Source organism: Cetorhinus maximus, chromosome 14 (genome assembly GCF_964194155.1).
Source record: "Cetorhinus maximus chromosome 14, sCetMax3.hap1.1, whole genome shotgun sequence".
Taxonomy (NCBI): domain Eukaryota; kingdom Metazoa; phylum Chordata; class Chondrichthyes; order Lamniformes; family Cetorhinidae; genus Cetorhinus; species Cetorhinus maximus.
This window is the reverse complement of record NC_135892.1, coordinates 93,908,930-93,930,620: the sequence shown is the minus strand read 5'-3', so window position 1 is coordinate 93,930,620 and position 21,691 is coordinate 93,908,930. Positions and strand designations below refer to the sequence as shown.

At 45.5% G+C, this 21,691-nt stretch overlaps 1 protein-coding gene across 2 annotated transcripts in view; it reads left to right on the top strand.

Moving 5' to 3' along the window:
- kmo (kynurenine 3-monooxygenase) overlaps positions 1–21,691 on the top strand; it is a 369,659-nt gene that overhangs the window by 30,209 nt on the left and 317,759 nt on the right. For both annotated transcript variants that reach the window (XR_013578721.1, XM_078557265.1), the window contains exons 9-11: positions 1,095–1,216; positions 3,796–3,943; positions 19,815–19,872. Coding sequence is in view for 1 of the 2 variants with exons in the window: in XM_078557265.1 (XP_078413391.1) it covers positions 1,095–1,216; positions 3,796–3,943; positions 19,815–19,872 (328 nt within the window). In the remaining variant the exon portion in view is untranslated. The remainder of the gene's footprint in view (positions 1–1,094; positions 1,217–3,795; positions 3,944–19,814; positions 19,873–21,691) is intronic.

Sequence of the window (21,691 nt, the reverse complement as noted above, 5' to 3'; positions counted from 1 at the left end):
GACCAACTTCTGTGCCCAGTTTTCTCTGTTTACATCTTTAATTGCTGGTACCTGTTCAAATGCCTTGATTGAAATGGTGCTCTGTTGGAATGAGGTTAATTATATTGAGGTGGAGGCCATAGGGTTTAAACTTCTGCTGTCATTTAAAAATTTGTTGGTTGATTCTAGTATTGGTATGAAGATACAAGAGCATTAGCCTAATATAGTATTATTTATTTGTTCTTGGGATGTGGACATTGCTGGCTAGACCAGCATTTATTGCCCATCCCTCATTGCCCTTGTTCAGAGGGCATTTAAGAGTCAACCACATTGTTGTTGGTCTGGAGTCACATGTAGGCCAGGCCAGGTAAGGTTGGCAGGTTTCCTTCCCTAAAGGGCATTAGTTGAATCAGCTGGGTTGTTACAACAATCAACAATGGCTTCATGGTCATCATCAGACTTTTAATTCCAGATTTTTATTGAATTCAAATTCCACCATCTGCCGAGGCAGGATTCAAACCTGTGTCCCTGGAATACTAGTCCAGTGACAATACCACTATGCCACCGCCTCCCCTGACTGTACATAAATTGGACATAGAAATTATTGAAAGGAGGGAAGTGCTGAGATTCTTGGTGGAGACAAAGGAAGTTATAATTTCATAATGCAATATCATAATATGATTATCAACCAGCAAAAGCATGTACGTAAATTGTTTGTAAGCATTAGAAGTGGTGACTACATACACCTTATGTTATGTTATTGTTACAATTGATTATTAAGCACCTTGTTCCAAGAGCATTATTTCTCCTCTGCAATGTGGGATCCACATTTCCATTTGCATTGTGAGATTTTGATCTTAGGATGCCTTGGGCAGAGGTCAGGCACTTTACCAGACAAAGAGAAGAAAATTGGATAGGAAATCAACTTGCCCTACTTGCACACTTCCTAACAACTTGTGCAAGTGTAGCTTTGGCAAAAGCCTGGAAGGACTCATGCTTTCATTTTGGAGGTGAAATTAAACCTGAAGGTGGGGCGATTTTAAAAATAAAAAACATTTTAAAAGGGAACACAGTTTTAAACCAATCTTTTTTCATGTTGTTTGCTGCCTGGTCAGGACAAGTCATTCACCTGTACTCTCTTCATGCCTTTTGAAGAATTTGAGAAGCTTACCACTGGAGACGAAGTGCTTCAGTTTTTCAAGAAATACTTTCCAGATTCCATACCGCTAATAGGAATGTAAGGATCTTATTTTACTCAAGATAGTTGTTCTTCAGCTCGTCTACTTACCCTAATATTGCAAAATAAATTTATGATTGATATAATTATTAATTATATAATTTATGTAATTATACGTATATTTGTTATATATAATATTTATAAATAATATATAATTATATATAAATAATAATATATAATTATAAATGTAACTTTAAATAATTATAAATAAATTATGATTGAAAATACAATGTGAAATAATATGGTTCCTGGTAGTCAGTTCCAAATATCATGGAGTAAACCTAGGAGCAAGCCCTCTTGCCACACATGCTGTATAATTTGGGGATAAATGGAAGCTTAATCTGACCTGACTCTCCCACTCCATGGGGCAGAATTTTATGCTGACTGGGCGGGCATGCGCCTGACCCAATCGGACGTGAAATCGCACGAGATGACGTCAGGCGAGCGTCCCAATGTCATCCCGTGTTTGCGTGATATTTCGGTCAGCGGGCGCGCACAAAAGTCAGAAGCATGCCCGACGACCATTAAGAGGGCAATTAAGCCCATTAACGGTGCAATTGTCTGTCATTTTACGTAGCCCGTCCAACCTTACAGTTGGTGGATGGGCGAATCAGCCAGGCGGCCTTTACATTTTTCAGCAAACCTTATCCAAGGGTGGGATGATGTTTCTGTTATTAAATAAAATAAAAATAGAAATCGTGGACACCATTTTTATAATCTATATATTCAGGTGCCTGATTGTATGCTTGGACATTACTTTCTTGATTTTAAAATCTTTATTTCCTGGGTTTCAGGGCTTCAGCTCCCTGCCTTCAGGAAGCTTTCTGTCAGCGCTCGCCTGCACCCGCGTCAACGTCATCACCCATTCTCCTCCCGTCCCTACCCTGGCAGTGCTGAGCTTTTCAGCGCACGTTTCATGCTTCAGTGTGAAATTGCAGTCGGGGGCCGATCGCAGTCGGTGGTCCGTTTCCCGACTGCTCCTGGGCCAGCTGATCACGCCCACTTGCCGAGCTGAAAATTCAGGCCCGTGTATATCCTGGGGGTCTGATTCTTCTGCTTCATGCTAAAATTCTCCTGTTTCATGTTTTTCCTGCTGTATTCTTCCTGCACTGTGCTTTTGTCCTGATTTCTTTGGTCTGTGCATCTCTTGGTGCAAGTTTTTCTGCTCTGTGTTTATCTTTCTCACCACCACAATACAATCAGCAGATTGTGATTAGTTTTGCTGAGAAAAGAGACATGCTGTCAAAGCTTTTTGTCTTGCACTCATCATGATGGATGTAAGAATTCCAACTTCCAAAGGGAGCAACAATTTATATGCATGAGAAAAAGGTGCCGTTTGGTTGGTAAGTCAACTCTGATTGGTCAAGGTATTGCCATGGAGAATGCACCAGGGAACTATTGTCCCCCACCATGCTTTTGTTTAATTCAAAAAAGGCACAATGCCTGGACATGTTCCTTTTGCCTGCAAAACACAGGTCCCTGCATGTGAATATATGTCGCTACTAGCAAGGGTAAGACTCGAAATTCAGCATTGTTGCATGTGTCCTAATAAGTGCAGGACAAAAAGCTTTGACAGCATGTTTCAATAGTCAAGTTTTGGACTACCAAGCAACAGTTTGTCATAAGTTTAGTAAAAAGCCACATTTTAGACCACTTGGTCATTGTGATAGAGGGTATTCGATACAGGCTGAATTGTGGGTAGAACATTGGTTAATTCAGGTTGACTTTCACACAGGTGACTACGTTTTGAGATTTTAAATATGTAATTTTAGTATTGCAGTTACTCTAAATCCACCTTGTACACATGTCATGACTCTCTTAATATTACAAGTGACCAATTCATCATCATGCCTTACTTCAGAATCATCTGTGCCATTGCTTTTGGGTTATGGGAACATATTTAATTGCGAAAGCTCAAACCAAATTAAAATCTTTCCTATACTTGAAACCCTTACAGTAGCTAAAGCAACTGTAAGATCTCCAAGCAAAGCTTTTCAATCATTCATTAAAAGGCGTATAAGAACACCCTGGGGTGATTCCAGATAACATTTTTAATATGTTTATTTTTTATTTGGAAAATTATCAGCTTCCTGAGGCAGCTCTGCGCCTTCAGGGAGCTTTTACTGCATGCATCTTTGCACATGTGCACACTCCTGCACTCACGCTCCTCCCGCCCCCACCCCAGCAGTGCTGAGCGCACGTTTCATGCTGGCTGGCCAGCCCGTGCGCATTCTATGTCAAGGCCCGATCGCGGGCGGCAGTCGATTTCGCAACCGCTCCTGTGCACGCCCGACGAGGGCAAAATTCTTCCTCATGAAAACTGGCTGGAACTTTTTCACCCAATGATTAATAAGAGTAAGCACTAAATACCAGTACAAATCATCGAAGCTGATAGAACAAATGAATTCATTAAACAATTTGATGCATTTCTGGAGAGGGAAGATGAGTGGGTGGGTTTGAAGAATTGAAAGCAGATCAACTTCAATGAACTTTATATAGCCTATTCCTGTTCCTAAAGTCTCTTGTGTTCACTTTTTTTAAAGCATTGTGGTTGACTAAATATGATTTTGTTTTTCTAGAGAGGCATTGAAGCGGGATTATTTCAATTTGCCAGCCCAGGCTATGATCTCAGTCAAGTGTTCGTCCTACCACATTGGTTCCAAGTGGATGTTAATGGGAGATGCAGCTCATGCAGTTGTTCCTTTTTATGGTCAAGGCATGAATGCAGTAAGTGTTGAATATTCATACAAGGTTTTACTGCATTAGAATTTTCAGCTATACCCATTGTTGAATAATTCATTAATTACAAAATTAAATTGAACATGAGTCTTAGACACCAGAGCTTTCTTGTTTACCTTTTATTAAAGTCAGTGTGAAGAAATGTTACACAGGCAGAAAATAACCATGCACAGTCACTCTTCAGATTCTGTTACCCCTCAGGTGTAGTGGCAGGCACTTCTTCAGTTGCTGAGCAACTAAAAACTAAACATTGCAGCCCATTTACACAAGGAGTCCCACCCACTTCCCTTGTTATTCCTGTTAATAGCTGTGGCTCAGTGATAGCACTTTCATTCTGAGTCAGAAGGTTATGAATTCAAGTCCCACTCCAGGATTTAAGCACAAAAATCAAGGTAGGTGCTGCACTGTTGCAGGTGCCATCTTTTGGATGAGATGTTCATCCAAAATTTCATCTGCCCTCTTAAGATGGACGTAAAAGATCCCATAGCACTATTCTGAAAAAGGGAAGTGTTCTGGCCAATATTTATCCCTCAATCAACGTCCACAAAAACATTAATCTGGCTATTATCATACTGCTGTTTGCGGGAGCTTATTGTCTGCAATTTGGCCGCAATGTTTCCTACATTACAACAGTGACTATGCTTCAAAAGTATTTCATTGGCTATGTGATCATGAAACACAAGAACACAAGAACTAGGAGCAGGAGAATTCCATATGGTCCATCAAGCCTTCTCTGTCATTCAATGTGATCATGGCTGATCTTGGGCTTCAACTCCACTTTCCCACCCACTGTCCATATCCGCTGATTCCTTGAGCGGCTAAAAATCGGCCTACCTCAGCCTTAAATATATTTAATGATGGCATGTCCAAAACCCTCTGAGGGAGAGAATTCGAAAGATTCATAACCCTTTGAGTGAAGAAATTTCTCCTTATCCTGAGATTGTACCCCCTTGCTCTAGATTCCCCAGCCAGGGGAAACAATGTCTCAGTATTTACCCTGTCAAACCCCTTCACAATCTTGAATGTTTCAATGAGATCACGTCTCATTCTTCTAAACTCCAGAGAATATAGACCTAATTTACTCAGCCTCCCATCATAGGAAAACCCTCTCATCCCAGGGACCAATTGAGTGAGCATTCATTGTACTACCTCCAATGCAAGTATATCCTTCCTTAAATGAAATGACTGAAATTACACACAGTATTCCAGATGTGGCCTCACAAAAACCCCATACAATTGTAGAAAGACTTCTTTGTTCTTTACTCCAATCCCCTTTCAGTAAAGGTCAAAATGCGATTTGGTTTCCTAACTGCTTGCTATACCTATATACTAACATTTTGTGTTCCTTGTATGAGTACACCCAAGTCTCTCTAAACATCAACATTTACAAGTCTCATGCCTTTTAAAAAATATTGTTTCTCTATTTTTATGACCAAAGTGAATAACCTCACTCTTCCCCTCATTATACTGGTACCGGACCCCGTATCTGCCATCCCAAAATCCAGAAAGACCCGAAAATCGGGTCGCGCCCTGGAAACTACAACCCCCACCAGGCATTGTTGTCTGCCATCTCCAAGCTGCGGCACACTGATCCCCTGCTCTTTGGGTCCGGCTTTATTTATTCCATGGCGGAATTACCAGCATGGAAGCCGGCCTGGTCCGTCCCTCATCCCTTCCCTGGGGCAGAGAAATCAGCCCAGCTTTAAGTTTTAATTAACTATTACCTTATTAACCACTCCATGCCCCCAGGAACCAAAATCTGGAAAATCCACAAATCCGGCATACGTCTAGCCTCGGGCTTCCCGGGTATGGGGTCCAGTACCTCTGCTCTATTTGCCACCTTGTTACCCACTCACTTAATCTGTCTATATCTCTAAGCAGCCTCTTTGTGTCCTCTTCACAGCTTCACAACCACCGAGCTTTGTATCATCAGCAAAAGTAGATATATTACTCTCTGTCTCTTCACCCAAGTCATCAATATAGGCTGAGGCCCCAGTACTGATCCTTGCAGTATTCAATGAGTCACAGCCTCCCAACTTGAAAATGTCCTATTTATCCCTCCTCTCTGCTTCCTGTTTATCAACTAATCCTCTATCCATATTAATATATCACCCCTGAATCTATGAGCCCTATTACCTTGTCTGTTAAACTTTCGTGTTGCACCTTTTCAAATGCCTTTTGGAAATCCAAGTATATCACATCCACTGGCTCCCTTTATCTACCCTACTAGTTACATCCTCAAAAAAGTCCAATAAGTTTGTCAAACATGATTTCTTCTTTGTAAAATCATATTGACTTTTCCTAATCATATTACGCTTTTCTAAGTGCATTGTTAACGTTTCCATAATAATAGATTCTAGCACCAATGACTGGTGTTTGGCTAACTGGTTTTTAGTTCCCCATTTTCTGTCTCTCTCCTTTCTTATGTAGTGGTGTTATATTTTCTAACTTCCAATCTGTTAGGATCATTTCAGAATCTAGGAAATTTTGGAAAATCATAGCCAGCAGATCCACTATCTCTGCAGCTATCTCTTTTAGAACCCTAGAGTGTAGGCCATCAGGTCCTACTGTTTGTCAGATTTTAGACCTTTGAGTTTCTCCAGTACTTGTTCTCTTATGATAGTAATTATCTTCATCTCCTTGCACTTATTAGCCCTTAGCTTATCCTCTATTTCTGGTATGTAACTTGTGTCTTCTTCTGTGACACAAACTACTTGTTCGACATCTCTGCCCCTCCCTCATTCCCCGGGATAATTTCTCCTGCCTCTGCTTCTAAGAGACCAATGGTTATTTTAGTTACTCTCTTCCTTTTTATATACTTGTTAAAGCTCTTATAATCTGTGTTTATATTCCTTGTCACAACTCACTGGGGATAGTGCGCTGTAATATCAAGCCCCATTGTTCCCCGAGCCGCGACAAATGTGAAAAGTTTGACCAAACCACCAGATTGCCCCAATTCTGCCTAACTGTTTAATTTAGGTTAACAGAATACGAGCATCAGGTTTGTAAACTTAATAAGTAAATAACTGTTTATTGAACAAACTGTCATTAACCGGTAGCAAAAGCAAGAAATATGAACTGCTAATTTCCAACTCTATAACCTAAGCTCTACTCCTTCTTAAATCCCTATACACTCACATACAAGACACATAAGACACACAAAAACATGGATTTTAAAGGTGGGATAAAACAGTTTAATAGCACCAATTCTGGAGTACAGGATTCGATGGGTTGATTTTGATCGATGTCTTCCAAATTCCTTTCAGTTCTTGCTGATGACAGGAGGTGGTCTTTCAGCACTTTCAATTTTTAGTTCACTGGTTGAGCACTTGCCTTTCAATGTCTCTAACAGTGATTTTCTCCTTTGTCTCTTGACAGGGATTTTCAGGGAGAGAACAAATTATAGAGATATGAGGAGAAAAAGCCAGCTAGCTATTATTGTAGAATTACTGGAATCTTACACACACAGGAGAGAGAGGTTTTATGTCTTTTTCCTTTCAGGCTAGGAGCTATTCTGCTGCAATGCTCTCACACAAACCCTGGTCACCTGGCCAGGAGCCAATTAAAACGTTGTTGCCAGACGGTTCCCCATTAGACAGGACTCCTCCTCAGCACCATCCTGTCTTCAAGGCACACTCTGTTCCAGGACAGCAACATTGTATATATCCCTCACACTGTTCCAGTGGACATGTCCTTCAAACTGCAGTCACTGTAGTTCTAATCCACAGTCCAACAGAAATTTTTTAAAAAGTTCATTACAACAGTCCAACAGAAATAAAAAGATATGTTCTTTACATCCTGGCTAATTTACTCTCATGTCCTTTTTTTCCTTTTTAATCAACTTTTTGGTGGCCTTTTGCTGGTTTCTAAAGCATTCAAATTTTCAGACTTACTACTATATTACATTATAAGTCTCTTCTTTTAATATTAACCTCCTTAGTAAACCATGGATGGATCTTTTTCGCTAAGTTTTTGTTTTCCAGCGGAATATATTGGTTGAACGTGTTGAATTGTTTCTTCAAATGTTTTCATTTAAATATTTACCACCAAACCTTTTTGTCTATTTACCCAATCAGCCACCTCTCCCCCCATACCTATGTAATTTGCTTTGTTTAAGTTTAATATTCTTGTTTGTGTTTGCAGTATGTCATTTTCAAATTTGCTGCGGAATTCAGTTGTGTCATGATCACTTTTTCCCAGTGGATCTCTTATTATGACATTATTAATTAACCCTGCCTCATCGCACAATACTAGATCGAAAATAGCTTTATCCCTGGTTGCTTCGACAATATATTGCTCCAGGAAAGTGTCATAAAAATGTCCTACAAACTCATCTTCCAGCCCATCGTTGCCAATTTGACTGTCCAGTCTATATGAAGATTAAAGCTCCCACAACTATTACATTGCCTTTCTTACAAGCTCCAATAGTTTCTTGTTTAATGCTCTGTCCAACAATATATCTACAATTAGGGGGCCTTTAAACTACCCCCACCAATGTTCTCTGACCCTTGTTGTTCCTAATCTTCAGTGATTATACTTCCTAATTTTCTGAGCCAAGATCCTTCCTCACTAATGTCCTTATGTTGTCATTTATTATCTTACTTTTCCATACTGCCTTGGCTTTTTGAAATATTGTATACCCTAGAATTTTTATTTCCCAAGCTAAGTCACCATGTAACATTGTCTCTGCATTAGCAATTAGATCAAAACCATTTATCCCTATTTGTGCCACTAATTCATTTATTTTATTACGGGTGCTCTGCGCATTCAGATAAAGTGACGTCAATTTTATTTTTTTTACTACGATTCCCTGCATGGACCTTACTCTCTAATGGACTATTACCATTAAACTCTCTGTCCCTTGCTGTCCCACTCAACTTGCCTTTACCCACATCAATATATGTTTTTATTGCCTCAACTTTTATCTTTGGATTTCTAAATCTCCCTTCACCGCAACTTTCCTCTCAGCTCTGTTAGTTTAAAACCATTTTCCCTCCTCTGACCATATTTGCTAGTGTACTTTGATGTTTGCATGCTCTGTCCCTTCCTGTCACACTCCGGTTACCATTACCCTTATTACTACCCTGCAATAGTGCCTTGTACTTTTTCTCTAACTTTTCAAATCACCCCTCACAAGAACCCTCCCCACCACCCCCTGCTACAATTCACTATAAAGCCCTCTCTAAGCCCTAGTTATATGATTCGTCAGGGCACTGGTCCCAGCACAGTTCAGGTAAAGACCATTCCAAAAGTATAACTCCCTCTTTTGCCATTACAGTGCCACTGCCCCATGAATCAAAACCCATTTCTCCCACACCAATTTTCCAGCCATACATTCACCTTGCTAATCTTATTTGCTCATGTATCAGGTAGTAATCTAGAGATTATTATGTTTGTAGTTCTGCTTCATAATTTAGCCTCTAGCTGCACAGACGCCCCCCTCAGCAGAACCTTTTTCTTAGTCCTACCTATGTTGTTGGTACCAAGTCCACCACGACAACTGGATTCTGCCACTTCCACTCCAAGGCCAGAATTTCCCCATTGGCGTGCAGGGGCGGGCCCCGCTCACCTGCACGTAATATGGTGCGCGGTGAGGTCGGGCGAGCGTCCCTACGTCACTGCGCGCCATTGCGATATTTCGTTGGGCGGGCGCACGATGATATCCGATGCGCGCCCGCCATTAATTAACAGGCTGCTTAAGGTCCTTGAGGCGCCAATCAACGGCGGGTTTTCGGCGCCCATGCGATCTTTGGGTTGGCGCATGGATGCAACGGGCAGGCGGGTCGGACACATTTGTATAAACCTCATCCACAGGCGGGATGAGAGGTCTCAGTGGAGTCGCGAGTGTGCTCTGTCAAAGATTTGATTTTTCAAAATTACTGATACTTGCCTGTGTGATCTGCACTACTTCAAAATGCATAACAGCTGCTGGGTCTGGACTCACAACCTGCAGGTCAGCACTCTGCAGTGGGGAATCTTTTTTCGGTCTGCAGGTTTCAGGAAGCCTTTCCTTAGCCTGGGAATGGGAGCTGAAATCTCACTGGAGGCACCTCCTCTGAGGAGAAAGGGAGGGCTAGAAGGGGGAGGAGGCCAGGAGTGCACATTCAGCCTCCAGGGGAGCCACCTTTGGGAGGACAGGTGCAGGCACAGGGGACGCAGGGCCAAAAGGTAGTCCAAGGCGCAGAAGATGCCACTACCCTGCTGCCAGGTTATACAGGTGGTGAAACAGCTACCTCAATATGTCTGAGGTGTAGTGCCGAAGGAGGCTCCGTCTCTCAAGGGAGACAGTCAATTATATCTGTCAGATGATTGGCCCTGAGCTCTCCGTGAACTGTGTGGGTGGACACCCCATGCCAGTGGCTCTGAAGGTCAGAGCTGCCCTCAACTTCTATGTCTCTGGCTCCTTCCAGGGGTCGGTGGAGGTGTCTCCCAATCAGCTGTCCACACTTGTGTCAAGCAGGTTACAGATGCTCTTTTCAGGCGTGCATTGACCTTCATCCACTACCGTTGAGACCAGGCAAGCCAGACACAGCGAGCCAGAGGCTTCGTGGCCATTGCTGGCTCCCCCTCCTCCAGGGTGCAATAGACTGCACACATGTGGCCATCAAGGCGCCAGCAGGTGAGCCCGTAGCCTTCATCAACAGGAAGGGCTTCCACTCCATGAACGTGCAGATAGTGTGTGATCACAGGATGCTGATTCTACAAGTCTGTGCAATGTACCCAGGCAGCTCCCACGACACCTACATCCTCAGACACTCCCAGGTGCCAGGGCTCTTTAGTGCTTGATGAATGGCTGCTGGGTGACAAGGGCTATCCCCTCACAAGGTGCTTCATGGCTTCTCGCCGCCATCAAAAAACAGAAGATGAGCAGCGGTACAACAGAAGTCACGTCTCCACAAGGGCTGTAGTGGAGAGAGCCATCAGTCTTCTGATGCCTGGACCGCTCAGGGGGCGCACTCCAGTACCCCTCAGATCATGTGTCGCTGATAGTGGTTGAATGCTGCGCTCTCCACAATCTTGCATTGGAAAGAGGAGATGCTGTGGACGAAAAAGATGTAGATGCAGTGGCTGCGACTGCACAGGATGAGTCCAGCAGTGAATCCGAGGATGAGCATGCACAGGGAAATGCTGAGGGGGTAGACGCTGACCTGGGCATACTCCAGGGAGGCAGGGACACCCGGGAGGCTTTAATCCAAAGAAACATCAGCTAGCACATCACACATGGACCTCCAGAACAAGCCTGGGCTGCAGGCTCCATACTCGATACCGAAGTTCAAAATCTGCCTGGATAAGAACATTAACTAAGGACCTTGTTAATAAAGCTGAATGTCCCACAAATCACTCATAACATTATTGGTAACCATCCACAAACAGAAGAAAAGAGGCACCCTCAGCCATGGTGAAGTGTCTGAATTTAATATTATAACCAAAGGAACTTAAGAAAGCAAAGTGACAAAGGTGTTAAAAATCACACCAACTCATAAAGACTTCATTGCGGGCCAACACAAAAGCACCAGTGATAAACCCGTGGTATGCCTAAGGTGCCTTATGTTTACATTTTCAGGTGCTACGTCTTGTTGCTGTCCCCATCGCTGGGAGTGACATCTGGGACAGCCTGCTCACTCTGCTGTCCTGTTGGCCTCCATGACCTTGGCAGCCATTCTCTGGCCCGTGGTGCCTGTGATTGCCCCACCGGGGAGGGAGCTGCCAGTTCCACAGCTGGCATCTCCCCAGTCATCGCAGCCTCACCGGATGCAACAGTCACTGGCAGAGGAGCGGAGGAGCTGCCACCCTCATCCAGAGCGCCCTGAGAGGAGCCCGCAGAGACAACAAGCAGCTGCTGCACCAACGTGAGGTCAGTTCGGACCACCCTGCTCACCGTGGATGGATGGGCATAGAGCTGGGAAACTTGGTGCCCAGACCACCTCTCACACTGGCACTGACCAGCTGAGGTCAAGGCCGATGTGAGGGCTTGCTGGTCCTAGCACATCCCCAGGAAGCCCTGATTGGTCTCCTGGAGGAGCCTCTCCACGAGAGTCACCACTCTCTCCATGGAGGACGCATGGTGCTCGGACATGAGGCTCATTGCATCGGTGATAGTCCACGTAGACTCCTCCACCATGGACACCAAGCCAAGCATAACCTCATGTATCTCCCCCAGATGCTCCCACACACCCGGCCGCATTATCTGCATTTACTGAGCTGCGGTCAACTCCAGAGGCACATCATCAGCCACCAACTGAGCATGTGCCTGGTCCCCTCCAGTCTTCCGACTGCTGGCGCCAAGGGCACTCTCTGTTTCTGTCAGCTCCTCCAGCGACTGTGAAGTGCCCTCACCGCTGTGCCCCAGGACACTAGCCGATGTTCTAATTCCCACCGAGGTGCTAGTATCTGCGCTGGTGCCTACCTGGCAGAGCTGATGTGATGCTGTTGAGTCCATGGCTTCAGAGCCCTCAGGTGTGAGAGGGGGCCTCTGCTGCTCCTCCTCCCAGCCCTGCTCCACTGATGCTGAAAGGAAGAACAAGGACATTGGATCAGTTAACGTGGAGACAATGACAATGTGCATCCCTGTCCCCCGGATCATTATGCACTCATCCTTCCATAAGTAATGGTCAAGCCCTGTTGCAAACTTCAATCACTGAACATTCAGCACTTCCATGGCTGTTGGGAGAACAATGCTGATCTCACTGCTGGGCATAAATACCTGCCTGTGGCACCCCAGCATCACCGACACCGGTGGACCTGGCGCATGCCACCTCTCCAGATCTAGGGCCTCCTGCTCGAAGCGGCTGAGAATTGCCAACTGGGCCGGCCCTTCACCAGTCCTCAACCACTCAGCAGCATTATGTGCATTCTTCTCCTGAAAAGGAGAGAGGATCATTGATTAATGCTACTTGTACCTGGATTCTTTTCGTGCATGGCCCACCCCAACCAGAGTGGGGCATTGCAGGGCTCCAGTGTCTCCTCACCCTGCTGCTGCTGAACACTCACACAAAGATGCTCGGCCTGTACCCCCCACAACCCCTTGGCCAAATGCTGCCTACATCACATCACATTAGGCACCACACGGTCTAACCTTCCATAGCAAGGAGGCACAAGCAGGTGAAGCGCAGAGAACAGCAGATCGATCAATGCCAACGCCACCTTGAGGCTCCCCTCCCAGCATGTCAGCACCCTGACTGGAGTCGTCCGTGAGGCAGCGAACGCTGGAAGTGCAGCAGGGTTTGCGGAACGATCTGGCGGAGATACATGAGGCTGTGCTTGGCATGGTGTCCGTGCTTGAGGAGCCCACAAGGAGCATCACCGATGCAATGAGTCTCATGACTGAGCGCCATGCTTCCTCCATGGAGAGAGTGGCGACTCTCGTGGAGAGGCGCCTCCAGGAGACCAATCAGGGCTTCCTGGGGTTGCGCTTGGACTTGCAAGCCCACACAGTGGCATTGGCCACAGCTGCTCAGTGCCAGCGTGGGAGATGGTTTGGGCACCAAACATCCCAGCTCGGTGCCCATCCATCTATGGTGAGCAGGGAGATCCGAAGCGACCTCACGTCGGCACAGCAGCTGCCTGTCATCTCTGCGGGCTCCTCTCAGGGTGCTCCAGATGAGGGCGGCAGCTCCTCTGCCCCTCTGCCAGTAAACGTGGCATCCGATGAGGCTGCAGCGACTGGGAAGAAGCCAGCCGTGGAGCTGGCTGCTCCCTCCCAGGCGGGGCCACCAAATGCTCCATGGGCCAGAGAACGTCCGCAAAGGTCTTCAAGGCCAACAGGACAGCACAGTGTTGTCTCAAATGCCAGTGCCAGTGAGGGGCCAGCACCTAGTCATAGCACCTGTAAGCATAAATTTAAGGCATCTTAGGCACGCCGCGGGTTTCTCACTGATGCTTTTATGTTGGCCCATAGTACTTTCTGGAAGACTTGGTGTGATGTCCAACGCCGTTTTATTTGCTTTATGAAGTTACATTTGTTCACTCAATAAATTTTGACATGTTGCCATGCCTCAGGGTGATTCCTTAATTCTGCAAGTGGTGTTATGAGTGAGTTGTATGACATTGAGCTTTATTGACAAGGGCCTTAGTTAATGTTATTATCCAGGCTGATTTAGCACTCAGATATCGAGTGTGGAGCCTGCAACCCTGGCGTGTGTTGAAAGTCCATCTGCGGTGGGCTGGCCGAAGGTTCTTTGGATTAAAGCCTCCTGGGTGTCCCTGCCTTCCTGCAGTATGCCCGGGACAGTGTCTACCCCCTCAGCATTTCCCTTTGCGTGCTCAATCTCGGACTCACTGCTGGAGTCATCTTGTGCATCCGGAGCAACCTCGTCTATGTCTTCCTCTTCCACTGTGTCCCCCTTTCCCAGCGCCAGATTGTGGAGACCGCAGCATGCAACCACTATCACCGACACACGATCTGGGGGGCTATTGGAATCCACCTCCTGAGCAGTCCAGGCATCAGAAGCGCATCTTGAGAAGACCGATGGTTCTCTCCACCACAGCCCTTATGGAGGCGTGGCTCCTATTGTACCGCTGCTCAGCTTCTGCTCTTGGATGGCGGAGAGATGTCATGAACCACATGTTGAGGGCATAGCCCTTGTCACCCAGCAGCCATCCATCCAGCCAAGCTGGAGCACTGAAGAGCCTCGGCACCGGGGAGTGTCTAAGTATGTAAGCACCATGGGAGCTGCCTGGGTACCTTGCACAGACTTCTTGCAGAATTTACTGCTTGTGATGACACCTATCTGCACCTTCCTGTTGACGAAGGCACCGGGCTCACCTGCTGGCGCCTTGATGGCCACATGTGTACAGTCTATTGCACCCTGGACACGGGGGAAGCCAGCAATCGCTGCGAAGCCTCTGGCTCACTCTGTCTGGCTGGCATCATCCCAGCGGTAGTGGATGAAGGTCAATGCACGCCTGAATAGAATAGGTCTGTCACCTGCTTGACACAAGTGTGGACAGCTGATTGGGAGACTCCGCCGAGATCACCCACTGACCCCTGGAAAAAGCCGGAGGCATAGAAGTTGAGGACAGCAGTGACCCTTAGAGCCACTGGCATGGGGTGCCCACTCACACAGTTTGTGGAGATCTCAGGGACTATCATCTGACAGATGGAGGTGACTGTCTCCCTTGAGAGACAGAGCCTCCTTCGGCACTGCATCTCAAACATATTGAAGTCGCTGCTCCTCCGCCTGTACACCCTGGCAGCAGGATATTGGCGTCTTCTGCGGCCCTTTCCGCCTTACACTTTCTGTTGGCCCTGCGCCCTTTGTGCCTGTGCATCTCCTTCCAAAGGTGACTCCCCTGGAGGCTGAATGTGGACTCCTGGCCTCCTCCCCCTTCTAGCCCGCCCTTCCTCCTCCGAGGAGGTGCCTCCAGTAGAGAGCACAGGCTAAGGGAAGGCTTCCTGAAAGCTGCAGGCCCCAAAAATGGTCTTTACTGTAGAGTCCTAACCAAGGCTTTTACTCCTGTTCAATCAGCTGGTATGAGTTTTGCCTGCTCACACAGGTAAGTATAAGTAACTTTCACACTTAAATACCTGAAAGATCACGTTCGTGACCCCACTCACCCCTCTTATCCCGCCCGTGGATGAGGTTTATACAAAGGTCTCCTACCCACCTGCCCGTTGTGCCCATGCGACATCCTGAAGATCGCACGGGCTGCGAAAAATCGAATTCAATTGCTGCCTCAAGGGCCCTAACTGGCCCGTTAATTGATGGCGGGTGCGCATCTGAACTTCCCAAATATCGCTATGGCGTGCGGTGACGTCGGGAAGCACGCCCGACGTCACCGCGCGTCATTTTACACGTAGGAGTGCGGGGCCAGTCCCCACATGCCAATGGGAAAATTCTGCCCTATATATTTCAATAAGGCCGTCTCTCATTCTTCTAAACTCCAATGAGTACAGGCCTAACTGACTCAACCTCTACTCATAAGAAAATCCCTCTATCCCTGGGATTAGCCTAGTGAGCTTTCTCTGGACTGCCTCCAATGCCAGTATATCTTTCCTTAGTTAAGGGGACCTAAACTATTCACAGTATTCCAAGTGTGGTCTAACTAGTGCCTTGTATAGTTTTAGCAAGACTTCCCTATTTTCATACTCCATTCCCTTTGAAATAAAGGCCAACATTCCATTTGCCTTACCTATTACCTGCTGAACTTGTATGTTAGCTTTTTCGGATTCATGCATGAGGACCCCCAAATCTCTCTGTGCTGCAGCTTTCTTCAGTCTTTCTCTATTTAAATAATATTCAGCTCCTCTATTCCTCCTGCCAAAGTGCATAACCTCATAACTTTCCCACATTATATTCCATCTGCCACATTTTTGCCCACTCACTTAACCTGTCTATATCCCTCTGTAGACTCCTTGTGTCATCCTCACCACTTGCCTTCCCACCTATTTTTGTGTCATCCGCAAACTTGGTGATAGTACATTCATTTCCCTCATCCAAGTCATCAATATATATTGTAAATAATTGTGGCCCCAGCACTGATCCCTGTGGCACTCTACCAGTTACAGGTTGCCATCCTGAAAATGCCCACCAGTATCCCAACTCTCTGTTGTCTATTAGTTAGCTGGTCCTCTATCCATGCTAATAAGGAATTCACCAAGGCCCATTAAGCAGCACCTTCCAAACCCATGACCACTACTACCTAGAAGGACAAGGGCAGCAGATAGATGGGAACACCGCCATCTGGAAGTTCCCCTCCAAGTCACTCACCATCCTGACTTGGAAATATATCACCGTTCCTTCACTGTTGCTGGGTCAAAATCCTGGAACTCCCTTCCTGACAGCACTGTGGGTGTACCTATACCACATGGACTGCAGCGGTTCAAGAAGGCAGCTCACCACCACCCAGCTGACCCAGCCAGCAAAGCCCATATCCCATGAATGAATTTTTAAAAAATACTACCCCCAACGCCATGGCCTCATCTTATTAAGTAGCCTTGTGTGTGTTAGCTTATTGAACGTCTTTTGGAAATCTAAATACATTACACCTACTGGTTCTCCTTTATCTATCCTGCTTGTTACCTCCTCAGAGAATTCTAATGAAGTTGTCAGGCATGATTTGCCCTTCATGAAGCCATGCTGACTCTGCTTGATTAGATTATGTATTTCTAAATGCTCTGCTATTACATCCTTTATAATAGACTCCCAACATTTTCCCAATGACAGATTTTAAGCTAACTGGCCTATAGTTACCTGTTTATTGTCTCCCTCCCTCTTTGAATAAGGCTGTTACATTGCACAGTTTTCCAATCCTCTGGGACCTTTCCAGCATCTAAGGATTCTTGGAAGATTACTACAGGTGACTCGACTATCTCTTTAGCTACTTCCTTTAATATCCTAGGATGCAACCCATCAGGTCCAGGGAACTTATCGGCCTTTAGCCCCATTAGTTTCCCTAGTACTTTTTCTCTAGTGATAGTTATTGTATTTATTTCCTCACCCCCTTTTGCCCTATGATTATTTAGTATTTTTGGTATGCTATTAGTGTCTTCTACCGTGAAGACTGATGCAAAGTGTTTATTCAACTCCTCTGCCATTTCCTGGTTCCCCATTATTATTTCCCCAGCCTCATTTTCTAAGGGGCCAATATTGACTTTGGCCTCTCTCTTCCTTTATATATATTTAAAGAAGTTCTTACTGTCCATTTTTATATTACTTGCTAGTTTACCCTAAAAGTTTATTTTCTCCCTCTTTATTATTTATTTTGGTCCTCTTCTGTTGGTTTTTAAAACTTACCCAATCGTCTAGTTTACCACTAATCTTCGCCACATTGTATGCTTTTTCTTTCACTTTGATACTTTCCTTAACTTCCTTGGTTTACCATGGTTGGTTTATTCCCTCCTACAATCCTCCTTCCTCACTGGGATATACCTTTGTTGTGAGCCACGAGCTATTTTCTTAAACGTTTGCCATTGTTTCTGCTAACCTCCTTTCCCAGTCCACTCCAGACAACTCTGCCCTCATTCCTTTGTAATTACCCTTATTTAAATTTAACACAGATATTTCCGAACTAAGTTTCTCACTCTCAAACTGAATGCTAAATTCCACCATGTTATGGTCGCTGTTTCCTAGGAGATCATTTACTCTGAGATCATTTATTAAACCTGCCTTGCTGCACATTACAATCCAAACTAGCCTGATCCCTGGTTGGATCCACAACATATTGTTCTAAGAAACTGTACCGAATACACTCTATGACTCCTTGCTCGTGGCTACCTCTTCCAACTTGATTTTCCCAATCTACATGAAGATTGAAGTCACCCGTGATTAATATACTGCCTGATTTATTCTCTGTGCGACAGCATAGCTACTGTTAGGGCGTCTATAGACTACTCCCACCAGTGTCTTCTTCCCCTTGTTATTTCTTACCTCCACCCATATGGATTCCACATCTTCCGATCTAAGGTCATTTCTTGCTATCACATCATTCCATCTCGTACTAACAAAGCTACCCCACTACTCCAATTAGTTTGACTTACACTTTCAAGTGTTTTAAATTTTAAATTTCCAATGGGCTGGATTTTACAGGGCACCACGGTCCCCACACCTCCAGCTAAAAAGTCGGAGGGGAGTCCGCCCACAACCCTGACATTACCCCACAGCAATTTAACACTGGGAGCAGTACTAATTGCTTTAAGGTGAGATTTCCACCCCTGTCTCGGCAAGAAGTCCCACCTTAGAGAGCTGCTAGCCAATCGGATGGCCAGCAACTCTGTAGTCCCAGGAGTGCCAGCTGGGAGTGATGGCCACTGCTGGGACTACGGGCAGTTCCACCACACTGAGGAGCCCAGATAAGTCTGGCATTGGGGGTCTCAGTGAGAGGGGTGAGGTGGGTAAGGGGGGCTGGGTTCAACAGGCCAGGGGGAGGGAGGATAACTGCCAATCCTGAGGGGGTGCGGTGGTGGTGGAGGCTCCAATGGGCCAACGGGACCTGCAAAGGAGGTTCCCCCCACCTTACCTGACACCAGCCTGCACAACTAAAGCTGCCGGGCTTCCTGCAGGGCATGGGTCCCCCCCTGCCATGGCTAAAATACCAGTGGGGGCAGGGTGAGGCCTTGAAGTGGCCATTAGTTGGCCACTTAAGGGCCTCAATAGGCTAAGCCGGTGGGGAGGTGGGCTGCCCAAAGCCTCCCCCAACCCCTGTAAAATTTCAGACAGGCCAGGGGTGGGTGGGTAGGCAATGGCAGGACCACCGGTTGTATTTTACAAGCTCGCCAGCGTGGGATCGTAAAATCCAGCCCAACGATTTACTTTTTACATGCTTTGACTAACTCCTCTTATGGATTTCTAAGACCATTGCAATTACATTAACATGTCATTGGATTATTACATCAATTCCATTTTCCTGTCTGTGGCTGAGCACCATGTGATGTATAGCACAGCTTGGCAGTTTCAGTGACTCATCGTTCTCTGGGAGTTCTCCACAGACAGATGTCTTATCTTTTATGCCAGGTCTCTAAAATGAAGGATCAAGAAATCGAATAAATCCTAATTTAATTAACAAATTCCCAATCTCCCCGCACAGACCTGGAGTCGAGCAATTTTCTTGCATTAACAATGTAGTCTTAATTTTCAGTTTAACTCGGAGGTATGTTGGACTTGTCAGTTGATCAGTTTAGGACAAATTTTCATCTTGTACTTGCTGTGAAAGATCACCTGGGTCCAGTGTACAACAAATAAATCTGCGGACGTGGATCACACACCTGAATGCAGTCAGCCCAACTTTTCATCTGTAGTCACCCTTTATGCCCAAGTGCTAAAGGGGGAAGATCAGTCACTGTATTTACTTTTCTGGGTGTGATTGAGCAGCAATAACTTAAATAACAAATGTCTTTTTTTCTCCTTCTCCATTTCTTAAGGGTTTTGAAGACTGCATTGTCTTCGATGAATTAATGGACCAGTTTGACAATGATTTCTGTGAGTTTACAAAACTTTTGGAGATTGCACAATTGTGTAATGTTATGGTGTTATAGCTATAGTTTCAGTTTTAACCTGTGTTCACAGCAAGAAAGTAGTTTCTGTAAGCAATGAACCTGCACTGATTTAACTCTGGCTTCCTGCCCCAGCCTTTCTCTATTAACTAAAAACCTACGGATTCGGGAAAGTATCTATTTTATTAAAATTGCTTTGTACGTTGCTCCTTATCTAGGCGACATAGGGTTACACTTTCGTCTACATATTTTCACCAAGGGTTAGAATTTTAAGCAATCCAGGTTTCCATATCAATATCTAAAGCATTATTGACGCACACGAAGACAATTTCACTTCCTCTTTATTTATTTGGGCAAAGTCCCAGGAGACTAATGTAAATCAATGCTGATAGTACATTATATGGCAATGGTGTAAAATTTCATACTAATTCATTCATCCAAGATGTATACTCTAGCTACACTTTGACCAAGAGTACATCTTTTCTCCCAGAGTACCATTAATGTAAGCATTCTGTCCTCTGCCCTCTAGAAGTTGCTTGTTTCTAAAGTTTCTTTATTTTTAGCTCTTTCATGGGACGTGGGGGTCACTGGCTAGGCCAGCATTTTTATTGCCCATCCCTAATTGCCTTTAAGAAGGTGGTGGTGAGCTGTCTTTTTGAAATACCACAGTCCATGTTGTGTAGGTAAATCCACAGAGCAGTTAGGGTAGGAATTCCAGGATTTTGACCCAGCGACAATGAAGGACCAGCGATATAGTTCCATTTCAGAATTGTGTGTGACTTGGAGGGAAACTTGCAGGTGGTGGTGTTCTCATGCATCTGCTGCCCTTGTCCTTCTAGGTGATAGAGGTCACGAGTTTGGAAGGTGCTGTCAAAGGTGCCTTGTCGAGTTGCTGCAGTACTTGTAGATGGTAGACAATGCTGCCACTGTGCGTCAGTGGTAGAGGGAGTGGATATTGAAGGTGGTGGATGGGATGCAAATCAAGCAGGCTGCTTTGTCCTGGATGCTCTCGAGCTTCTTGAGTTGTGTTGGAGCAGCACGCATCCAAGCCAGTGAAGAGTATTCCATCACACTCTGACTTGTGCCTTGTAGATGGTGGTCAGACATTGAAGAGTCAGGAGGTGAGTTACTCTCTGCAGAAATCCCAGCCTCTGACCTGCTCTGGTTACCACAGTATTTATATGGCTGGCCCAGTTCAGTTTCTGGTCAATGATAACCCCCAGGATGTTGATAGTGGGGGATTCAGCAATGGTAATGCTATTGAATGTCAAGGGGAGATGGTTGGATTCTCTCTTGTTGGAGATGGTCATTGCCCAGCACTTGTGTGGCGCAAATGTTACTTGTCACTTATCAGCCCAAACCTGAATGTTGCCCAAGTTTTGCTGCATTTGGGCATGAATTGCTTCAGTATCTGAGAAGTCACAAATGGTGCTGAACATTGTGCAATCATCAGTGAACAAACCCACTTCTGCTCTTATGATGGAAGGAAGGTCATTGATGAAGCAGCTGAAGATGGTTGGGCCTAGGACACTACCCTGAGGAACTCCTGCAGTGATGTCCTGGAACTGAGATGATTGACTTCCAACAACCACAACCATCTTCCTATGTGCTACATATGACACCAACCAATGGAAAGTTGTCCTCCTGATTACCATCAACTCCAGTTATGATAGGGCTCCTTGATGCCACACTTGATCAAATGTTGCCTTGATCTCAAGTGTTTGGACCAAGGCTGTAATGAGGCCCGGAGCTGAGTGACCTTAGCAGAGCCCAAACTGAGCGTCAGTGAGCAGGTTATTGCTGAG